This window comes from Coloeus monedula, assembly GCF_965178545.1.
Source record: "Coloeus monedula genome assembly, chromosome: 9".
Taxonomy (NCBI): domain Eukaryota; kingdom Metazoa; phylum Chordata; class Aves; order Passeriformes; family Corvidae; genus Coloeus; species Coloeus monedula.
Genome location: NC_138789.1, coordinates 12994559 through 13005198, shown reverse-complemented (window position 1 = coordinate 13005198; position 10640 = coordinate 12994559). Strand labels below are relative to the sequence as shown.

Sequence of the window (10640 nt, the reverse complement as noted above, 5' to 3'; positions counted from 1 at the left end):
AACACGCCCGTGTCTGTGGTTCTACCTGAAAGGAGGTTGTAGCCAGGTGAGGGTCGACCTGGTCTCCCAGGTGACAAGCGACAGGACATAGTCTTAAGAGGCGCCAGGGGAGGTTTACTTTGAACATTAGTAGGAAGAATCTCTTCACAGAAACGATGATTAGACATTGGAACGGGCTGCCCAGGGAGGTGGTGGAGTTACCAACCCTGGAGGTGTTTAAGGAAAAGACTGGACGTGGTACTTAGTGCCATGGTCTGATTGGCATTGTGGTATTCGCTCAGGAGTCTTTTACAACCTAATTCATTCTGTGATTCTGAGGAAAACTCGCTTTTAACGGGGAAGGGCAGCAATCCGGCCGCTCTGCCCCGGCGGCAGCGCTGCACCCATGGCTTTGACCTCCTAAGTGCCTCTGTTGTCCGGTCCCCGTGCTCCGCGCACCGTGCAGAACAGGGGAAAGGCATTGCCTCCTGCAGAACGCCGGGACGCGCCCCGTACCGCCCCGCTGCCTGGCCGCCGGGGCCCGGCGGCTGCTCCTCCCTGCGGCGGAGCCGCCCCGGCGGGGAGGTGCCTCTGCTCTGCGCCTGCCCGGCACCGCCGCCGCCCCCAGCCCCGGCACCCGAGCATCCCGGGCGTGCCTGCATCGTCAAGCACGCTTTGACCTGGGGCTGCTTCGCCGAGGGCTCGCCGTGTTTAGGGCCCCGCTGGGATCCCATCGACGCGGCCTCTGTGAGAGACACCGCTCCCCGCCAGCCATGGACGGGGACATGGTGGAGATAGATGGCGGGATCATGGAGGGGGTGAGAGGCAGCGGGCCGCGGCTTACCTGGCCCCGGGCAGCGGTAAGGGCTGGCCGGGTGGGCGGGAAGTGCCGTAGCGCCTGACGAGCGCCGTTTCTCCGTGCAGGGCGGGCAGATCCTGCGGGTGTCCACGGCGCTGAGCTGCCTGCTGGGGCTGCCGCTGCGGGTGCGCCGCATCCGCGCAGGGCGGAGCCAGCCCGGCCTCAGGTGAGACCCTCCCCGGGCGGTCCCGGGCCGCTCAGCCGGTCACTTACGGCCTGTGGCGCCCTCCCGGGCCGGGACACGGCCGCGCAAGGCCTCGGCTGCTCTCGTCTGAAACCGCTGTGTTTCCATTGCTTTAAAAGAGCCTTTTTACCAGAAATCCCGTCTGTGGCTCACAAGGAATGAGTGGGAACGCTGGGGCATGAACCGGGCTGGGTTCCTTCGCCAGTGCCTTCAGCGGCTCCCCCCTCGGGCTGCAGCTGGGGCAGGTGAGGGCCCGGCCGCCGCCTCGAAAATGGTTCCGAAGATGCTAAGAAGAACACGGTTTGAAACACGAAATACAGTCATGTAATGCCTGAGCAAAACATAGCTTACCGAGCGTACAGCGTTAAGAACAGCTAGTGCATATCCTAGTGTTGCTACAGTTAGTGTATTTCCAGTGTTAAGAAGAGCTGGTGTATTTCCTATTTAAATTACCCTAACTAATGGAAACAAGCACAAGGCAGGTACATAAAAAACCTGTTAAGTCTCTTGTAGCGCTGCAACCGATTCTGGCTCAGCCAGTATTGCCATCATTATCCCCCTGCATTTCTGTCCACACATTTATCACATTAGGACGAGCAACTGCTCCTGCATCTCATCTATCTGTCTGGACCCATTCTAGTGGAAAAGATACCAGAATCCTGCATATTCCAGAATGGCCAGAATGCTGCTCCTTTGGCTCCTGTCAACTCAGGAGAAGTACTGTAGCAACCAGAGTGAATTTCTGATCCTTGTCTGATCGAAATTTGCAATTGTAGTTTTTCTTAGTTGGTGTTTACTGGTTCTTTTAATGTAGCATGAGCATGTAGTCTACCTGCACGTATCTTTAACTTTGTACTGTCATTCTAAGACCTCAGCATCTGTCTGGATTGGAGATTGTTCGAGATCTGTGTGATGGGAAGCTGAATGGTGGAGAAATTGGCTCAACAGAAATAACCTTCACTCCTGGGAAGATCAAAGGTGGAACCCACATAGCAGATACAAAAACAGCAGGGTATGTCTTTGTACACAGCTTCTGATAACTTTAAAATTATCACAATAGATGGGGGAGTCAGAGGGGTAAGAACATTTATGCTTTGGTAATGACCCAGGATATGTGCTGCCTGAGCCAGATTTATGTGACCAAAGAACCTGTAGTATAGGCAGGATATGCATGAACTACATGCAAAGTTTAAAAGTGTGATTGATATAAAAGCTGAACACTTGGTCCATGTTATGCAAAAAGCAGCTGCCCATGTATTTAAAACTTTAGGTGTTATTTTCTCACATTAGTATGTTACATATTGGACCAAATGCATTAAATTAGGTAAATATCTCACATCCATGAGGTCTGAAATCATCACCATATAATAAGGTAAATTTTGTCATTTTACTTACACTCATAGTGGCACAGTGTGTTATACTTTTGGAACTGGCAACATATTTCATCCACGATCCTTTCTATCTGTTTCTTCCATATTTCTGTGTTGGGCCCTTTGTTCTTGGAATCTGTTGCAAAATTGACCAAGTGGGTTGAGCTGTGGAAGGCTGGTGTTGTTTGGAACAGCTGTTTGGAAGCATAAGCCAGAGCAGGCATAAGTTAAAATTTTCTTTAAATTAAGAAATATTTTTCTGAGCTGCAGTAGTATAAACAACTAAGTTGGTGCCTTTTACTTAGCACAAAAGAGCTTGGGTAAGGAACAATGCAGTAGAATTAATAATCAAGCACAAGAAAAAAAGAGACACACTATGGTTCACAAATATTTGGGAGTTACTTAAGAAAACAAACCCATGTTTATCTTCAGTTCTGTGATGATTACTGTTTTTACAATTCAAAATTATGTTTGAAACCCCTATGAGATAACTGTTTTATTTTGCCAAACAAACTTTCACTTTTGCAAAACTTATTTTGGAAGTTTTTTATCTCTGTGATATGTGGAGAGATTCAGTGATAGAGGAATCTTGTATTTAAAAGCATATTCTCTATGCCCCTGAACTCTCTTGGCGCTGACCAGCTTCTAAGCAATTTTGTAGCTTTTTGAATTATTTTGTTATTGAATAAGTATTAAAATGTTACTGCTGCCTAAGCCTTTTCTGCTACCTAAACCCACAGTTTTCATGGTGCCATCAGTATACTAAGTAAGATACATAAAACTTTTATTTCAAACAGAACTATTAAAGATGTAATTATTGTGAAATGAAAACATTCGTATTTAGGCTTGCTAAGGACATGAAGTTTTAAATTAGTGTTTTTTAAGACTAATAAGTTTATAGATAATTTTAAAAATAAAATACAGAATTAAACACTCTGGAAAGTCATTTGCCTTTGTTATATAATGATTCTATGGAATTCTATGGATTGTGAGTGTATGACATTTGAGTATCTTGTAATTGCTTTTAGGAGTGTGTGTCTACTGATGCAGGTAGCAATGCCCTGTGTGCTGTTTGCTGCTTCCCCATCAGAGCTCCGTTTAAAAGGTGGGACTAATGCGGAGATGGCTCCTCAGATAGACTACACAGTCATGGTAGGGAGAAATTCCTTCGCCTTAGTGCATCTTCCATGAATATGTGTGCAACGTAACTGCTGTTCTCTGTTGCTCTTACTGCAAGTCTATTTGTGATTATGGAATTAGGCATGGGAATATAACACTATTAGTGTACTGGGTGTAGAGAGCAACCAATGTTTCATGGAATTTCCTGAAACAGCAAATAGTCTCTTTGGTTTTAATTACTACAGAAAATTTCACTTAAAATGTATTCTTTATTCTAGAAGTGCTGTGAATTACTCTTCTGTTTTCCGTAAGAAAATCCTTTTACACAAAGTGACATTGATAATGAAATATGAGGAATGTCAAATAAGCTATATGGATGAGACTGGCTACTGGTTTTTTTAATAATGTAACTGAAATTTTTGTGTTGATTCTTTTTTTAAATAAGATTGCATTAAAGAGTGGGAGATTATCAATGCAAAATAAATTCACTCTGTGTTTTTATATGTGTTTATTTTTCAGGTTTTCAAGCCAATAGTTGAAAAGTTCAATTTCACATTTAATTGTGATATAAAAAGGAGGTGAGTTGTGGAGATGTGCAGCAGAGCTGGGCCTTACTGAACCTATGTGTGAGCTCAGGGGCACACACAAGGTGCTCTCAATCAAACTGAGGGATGAAATTATAATACATGAACTAATCTGCATTAGCTGCCCCTGTGTGTACTGTCACCATATGATGAATGGGATGTGATTCCTTCCTGTCTTATTTTTTCCATGCTGAGTCTACAGCTGCTGTGTAATGTTTCCCGTTGGCTCCCCTGAGAGGAGCACATGCTGAACAGGCAGTGCATTACTGAGCTTTTTTTTGAGGTGCCTGGTAGGTTAGTGTTAGGAAGTTAATAAGATGTGCATTACAAAGGATTACTGTTAGAGAACCTAATTCCATTATAAGGGTTTCTAAGGCACACATCAAGAAAATTTGTGTGTATGGTAACCGGGAACATAAAAATGTATAGTGAAATATACAAAGAGTCTTCTGGCCCTTTTCTTAGTTTCCTTGTGATCATTGCATTTAGTTATATCCGATTACTGTTTCTAAAAAGGGGCTACTATCCTCAAGGAGGTGGTGAAGTTGTGGTCCAGATGTCTCCAGTCAAAGAGCTGAGCCCAATAAACTTAACAGAACGTGGCACAGTGACAAAGATATATGGAAGGGCATTTGTTGCTGGAGCACTGCCTATCAAAGTAAGTGCTGATAACGGCTCTGATAGTATCCAACTTTGTATGCTATATAAAATTGCATGTAATCTGCTTAACATTCCTCTGCTCCCCTGTTTTCTGCACTCTTACACAAGATAAGCAATCTTATTAAATGGTTTCAATTGTTCAGGCTGTAGAATATTCTATTGGACATACCTAAAATTCATTCATTGCACAGCAGTGTAAAGCTAAAACAGGAAATGAGAATAGTATCCTCATGATCCTTCATAGGACTATTCAAAAGTCTTTAGCATATATTGAGGGGTATCTCCTATCTGATTTATGTATTGTTCATGGGAATTATTTTAAATCTGAAATTAGGGCCCTTGTTCATAGATTGTGGACACTGTTAATAGGTGGAGGCCAGATTACAACAAGTTTTTCAACCACTGCTAAGGGTATTAGAACAGGTTAAGGGTGGGTATAGCCAAAAATAAAAAGGAGAGAAATTTTCTCCTTTATATCTCCTTTGTATTCTTTCTGTCCTGAGTGGTGGGATCTTCTTAGGGTTCCTTCTCACAGACAGGCTAGGAATTAGTAGAGGAAGGAAGAAGAGAAACTTAGTTACTTTTTGAAGAGCTGTGGATTGCTCATTTTGGTCTTAAAATCTCCAAACCTATGAATATAGCTATGATTAGATCACAGGAATAGGATAAGCTTCATATGTCCCCACTTGCCTGTCATTTAAAATTGTTATTTTATGTATTCGCTCTTACTGAGTGTATTCTGTACATAACAATTGTGGGGTGGGGTTTTTGCAGTTGGTTTTGGGGTGAGTATTTTTTAGACTCTAATGTTTTGGGATAAGACTAAAATCAAATCTTTTTATCTATAAATGAAGAAAACTTCTTGAATTTCTATTGAGACTGAAGTTTCTACATACATTTCTATAACTGTAATTTGTACAGCATTTAATGTTACCTTAATTTTGTAGAAAAACTGTCAGAAAAAAATCATGTTCAGTTCTTGCTTGTAGGGGTTTTATAAAAATTCTTTGTTTTTCTAGTTAATAAAGTAGCCCCTTTATTTGGGGATTAACTGTAATAATTAGAATTATGAGGAAAAAGTATTGCTATAGTTACATAACTTAATTACTGGGTTTATGTCTTGTCTTGTTAGCTGGCAAAAGACATGTCAGCAGCAGCAGTGAGATGCATCAGAAGAGAAATCAGAGATCTTTACATTAACATTCACCCTGTCAGAGAACCTGATGATCAAGCCGTTGGGACTGGAAGTGGAATAATGTAAGATGACTCCAAGCTTTCTATTGATCACTCTAATCTTGCTGATTGATTAGCTAGATCTTGATTACATTTCTGATAAATAAACTGTAATATGAGTGATTTTGTTCTTATTTTTTTTTCTTTTTTGCGTAGCATTGTTGCAGAGACCTCAACAGGTTGTTTGTTAGCTGGATCATCACTTGGCAAGAGAGGTAAGAATTCCATTAATTCTTTGAGACTTAACTGAATATACCAGTAACAAATAAGAATCTGAGATATCATCTGTTTAGAGATCTGATGCTTTGAATGTTGCATTTTTAAATGTATGTTGTTTGGTAATAAAGGACAGCAGAAGTGAGCAGATTTAAAGCATAGTAAATGGAAATTTATAAAAATTACAAAACTGTTAACTTTACCTTTTATCAGAATGGAATGTTAAGGATCACTGGAGAATCACTGGAAATATTTGTGAACTTTAAGAACATAGACTTTGTGTTTTACATGGGAAGTTTTTGCTCAAGAGTGAATCTTGATTAAAATGAATAGAAGTGATCTTTGTTTTAAATTATTTGAATCAAATGTTTTTCTGACTAAATGAGGCTACTTTCTTTCCACTGCTTAGGAAGTATGAACTGTATATGAGCGTAAGATGGGAAGGGGTTTTTTTTTAGCAGACATTTGAGGCAAGAGCATGAAAATAAGGTTTAAAAAGTTGATAATTTCATGGGGTTTTTTTTCTTTTGTATTTTTAAAACTTTAAATAGTAATTTTCAGCTTTCTAATTTCTCTGTTAGGAAAGAATTCTGACAAGGTTGGCATTGAAGCAGCTGAGAGGCTGCTTCAGAATCTTAAACATGGTGGAACTGTGGATGATTCTCTGCAAGACCAAGTAAGGTTCATACATTTGTTTACATGAAGTTGAGGTAGCAAGAATATGACTGCTTTACTTGTAAACAATATAGATCTGAACAGGGAAGGAACAAGATGTTAGAAGTCTCAGAGATGTGTAGTCACAACATCACAAGGATTAGCAAATCACATACAGTTCTTATGAACCACAAGTGCTGTTGGCTTTGCACAACACCCTCAAATTTTTCCCTTTTTCTAACCCTCAGTAAGAACAGAAAAAGAGGCAGGAATTTGTTTCTATTTGGCATTCCCTGTAGTACAGTGATAATAGCTCCCTGCTTACATATATAGTATGATACTAAGGAAAGGTATTAGAGGCTATCTAGGATGTGCTCCTGATTATCTTGGTCACCTAACTGCATTTGAGAATGAAGGCCCTCCACTGCCTTATCTTAGCCTGATAAGGATCTTGGGCTGGTTTTGTTAGAATGATGTTACCTCTTAGCTGTAAAAACCTGGGCTCACGTTGGTATTGTGTAGTATAGTCAGTATTTAGGTGTTGGACTCATCCTACTTTTTTCAAAGCATGCAAGTACAGTTGGTGGGAGCAAGCCACAGCCAGAGTTGCTGTGTATGGGAACTGTACAGAGTTACATCACACCTTACAATATTCTTGTCATGGTGATGTTTGTAAGTCAAATCAGAGGTTTCTAGGTGTCTGTCTGGTGAATATGTGATCAGGAAGTGTTAGAATTAAAGTACCTCTTCCCAAGTTTCTCTCCATATAGGTAATCTACTAATCTGGAGTCTGACGTGACTTTGGGGAATTTTGAGGCAATACAGTGAGGGAGAGCAAAGTTAAATGTAGTGACAGGAATTCAGTAACAAGAATTCAGTAGTAGGAATTCAGGGGCAGTCTCCACTGTGGAAAAGTAGCTCTTCTGTAACAGGCATTACAGTAGTAATCTCCAAACTTCTGGAGCTTGGGTCACTCTTCAAACTCAGCTTCATGAACTTTTATGAAACTTGGAAAACCAAATTTTTATATCTACAGACATTTTGCATGTTTTGGTTGGGTTGTTTTTAATCAGTAAATTCGTAGAATGTGAAGAATGGCTTCATAATTACCTTTCCCTCCCTTTCAGCTGATCATTTTTATGGCACTAGCAAAGGGAGTGTCTAGAGTGAAAAGTGGACCAATTACACTTCATACTCAAACAGCTATACACTTTGCAGAGCAGCTAACAAAGGTGAGTCCAAAATTTCAGGAAGTTTTACCTATCAGTTGTTTTCCTGTAACCTGGCAATGTACAGTTCATCAGGCAGTGAGCTGAACTTGATCATGGAGGACAAGCATTGATAAAACAATTGCTATAGTATTAACTGGTAGTTTTCCTGTAGAAATTGAGCATACTCCGGAGTTAAAAGCTTTTAGAATGATTAGATAATTTTACCACTTTTATTTAAATTTTTTTTGAATTAAATCTGTCAAAGCTGTAATATACATAAACACATGGCAATACAATTATTGGACATCAGATATTGAATATTTAAACTGCTGTGTGTGATAACTTAGTCAGTGATACATTTCTAATCCTCTTTTAGGCCAAATTTACTGTGACAAAGTCAGAAGAGGAAGATCCCAGTAATGATACCTACATCATTGAGTGCCAAGGCATGGGGATGATAAACCCAAACTTATAGGGTTAAAAACAAAAAAGGCAGCAAGCTGCCAAACACTCAACATACCTCAGTGATGTATTGCACTACACTTCAATGGATGTATAATCTGCCTGAAGAGGAGGAGCCTTCTGTCACATCAGAGTGATTTAACTTGAAGGTTGATGCCAGGATTTCCCTTGGTATGGTGAGAACCTGTCATGTGAAAAATGAAAACTTTTTTTTTTTTTTTACTATTAGCAGCAAAATGAGTAGCAACGGGACAGCAAATAGAATATGTTGTAGGTATGCAAGACCTTCAGTTAGAAGCTTTGAAAACTCAGCTTTATCTAAGTAGAAAATAACTATTTCAGTTCAGTATTTCTTTCCCTTTTAAAAAAATAAAAGTTTTATTCTCTGGAAACCTTTATGTTCTGAGATACATGGAATGAAATGCACCATCAAATCTGTACTGCTGTTCTTCCTTAGCCATTTGGTTAAATAATAAAGCAGTATCACCCTATAAGAGGCTGGTATTTATATGTGCTGTTATCTCAGCAGGTTGTGCTTGAGAAAGGTGGATACAAAATAACTTTACAGCAGCATAGTTTCTTGTTCTCCTTAGGGAGAGAAGACTCAATGCGTAAGATGATCTTTTATATCTTCTTTTTTCATCTATTTTAAAAAGCCTTCTCAGGCAAGCTAAATCCATGTACCACATTACAGCCCAGACACGAAGTAGTAAACTCATGATACAATTTTATTTTCTAGCTACAGTTGTCCCTGTCACTTAGCATACTGACTGAGGCTACATTTTCACTGAGGTGGTGGTTTGTTCTTTTTAAAGGGACTACTTAATTTCAGCTGAGATTAGGGTGCTTTATAGACACAGATATCTAAGTGTATGGACATGGAACACTGTAAATACACACAGTTTGTATAGGCATATGAAATCAAGGTGTGTTATCCCCCATCTGGGGATTAAGTAAAGACCTTCTACCAGGCTGGCCTTGATCATGCTACAAAAACTTCTTCTGAAGTAGAAGGAAAGTAAGAGGAGAAATAGGGCACATATTGTCTTCCATATGAAGACCTGAATCACAGAGTTGGAATCACTTAACCAAAACTGTATAAATGCACACTGGGAGCTTGAATTGATTTCCAAGTTTTCCAGCCCATCCTGCAGCCATAGCTCTGAGACCATTTTTCCTCAATTGTGACTTTTGAACCTAACTGCTGAAGACGTAACTTGAGGTATTGTTTGCTGTACTAATTAAGTTAATTGCATTACCGTGCATTTCTAATAACAAGAAAGACCTTTGCTAATATCTAAAAAATGTTCACCAACCATCTACTTAACAATATCTTTCTTCTTAGGGTTTTTTCCTTAGTGGAAAGGAAAGGAATGCTATTAATTTCCAGCTAATTATTTTTCTCTAGTACTGGGACTAGTCTGAAGGGGGCAATAGACACCCATTGAAGTATGTTTGGGACACAGACACTCAACATCCTTTGAAGACCCCCTCTCTGAGTTGCTGTCATTGCTGTGCTGCTAATGATTTTCAGTGTTTCCTTTTTGAAGAATTCTGAATGTATTTAAAAAAAAAAAACTTGAAAGAAAATCCCAGAGAAGTTGCTGTCTGTGCTTAAGAAAACAAGCTCTTATTAACCACATTTGAATGGATCTTTACCTGTTTCCAGTATTCAGAAAATTAATATATTTGACTTGGTTTTCAAATGTGCAGATTTTGTTACCAATGAAAGTTAAAAGTCACAAAATAAAACAAAATTCAGACGAACAAAAAAATTCCATTGAAAAACTGAAGTGCAATTTTTGTCTTCCAGACGTAGAAAAGCATGTAAATGCTCAGCCAACACATTTTTAACAAAGATTAATAAAACCCAGGATACCAGAAATAAACCTCCTCTTGGTAAATGTACAGTAAAGAGCAGCTCAGCAACCCTGACACCTCTTGCTGCATCTCCCTGAGCTCCACCAGTCTGTTACAAAGAGCAGCTGTCATTCAAAACTGGCAGTCCTTGGTGGTTTCCTGGCAGGCCTGGTCAAATACCCAGCCCTCACTCCTGTGACCCGACCTCAGGGGCCAGCAGTGGGCAGAGGAGAGGCTGCAGAGCTGCTC

General features: G+C 40.2%; 1 protein-coding gene across 1 annotated transcript; it reads left to right on the top strand.

The window, feature by feature from the left end:
- Positions 1 to 621: 621 nt before the first annotated feature.
- RTCA (RNA 3'-terminal phosphate cyclase) lies at positions 622 to 8544 on the top strand (the record flags this gene model as incomplete). Its single annotated transcript, XM_082286944.1, has 11 exons — positions 622 to 797; positions 904 to 1004; positions 1891 to 2034; positions 3421 to 3544; positions 4031 to 4089; positions 4612 to 4753; positions 5888 to 6012; positions 6145 to 6203; positions 6786 to 6880; positions 7986 to 8090; positions 8446 to 8544. Exons 1-11 carry the CDS (start codon positions 753 to 755, stop codon positions 8542 to 8544), a joined length of 1098 nt encoding a protein of 365 aa, XP_082143070.1. The 5' UTR covers positions 622 to 752.
- Positions 8545 to 10640: the final 2096 nt, after the last annotated feature.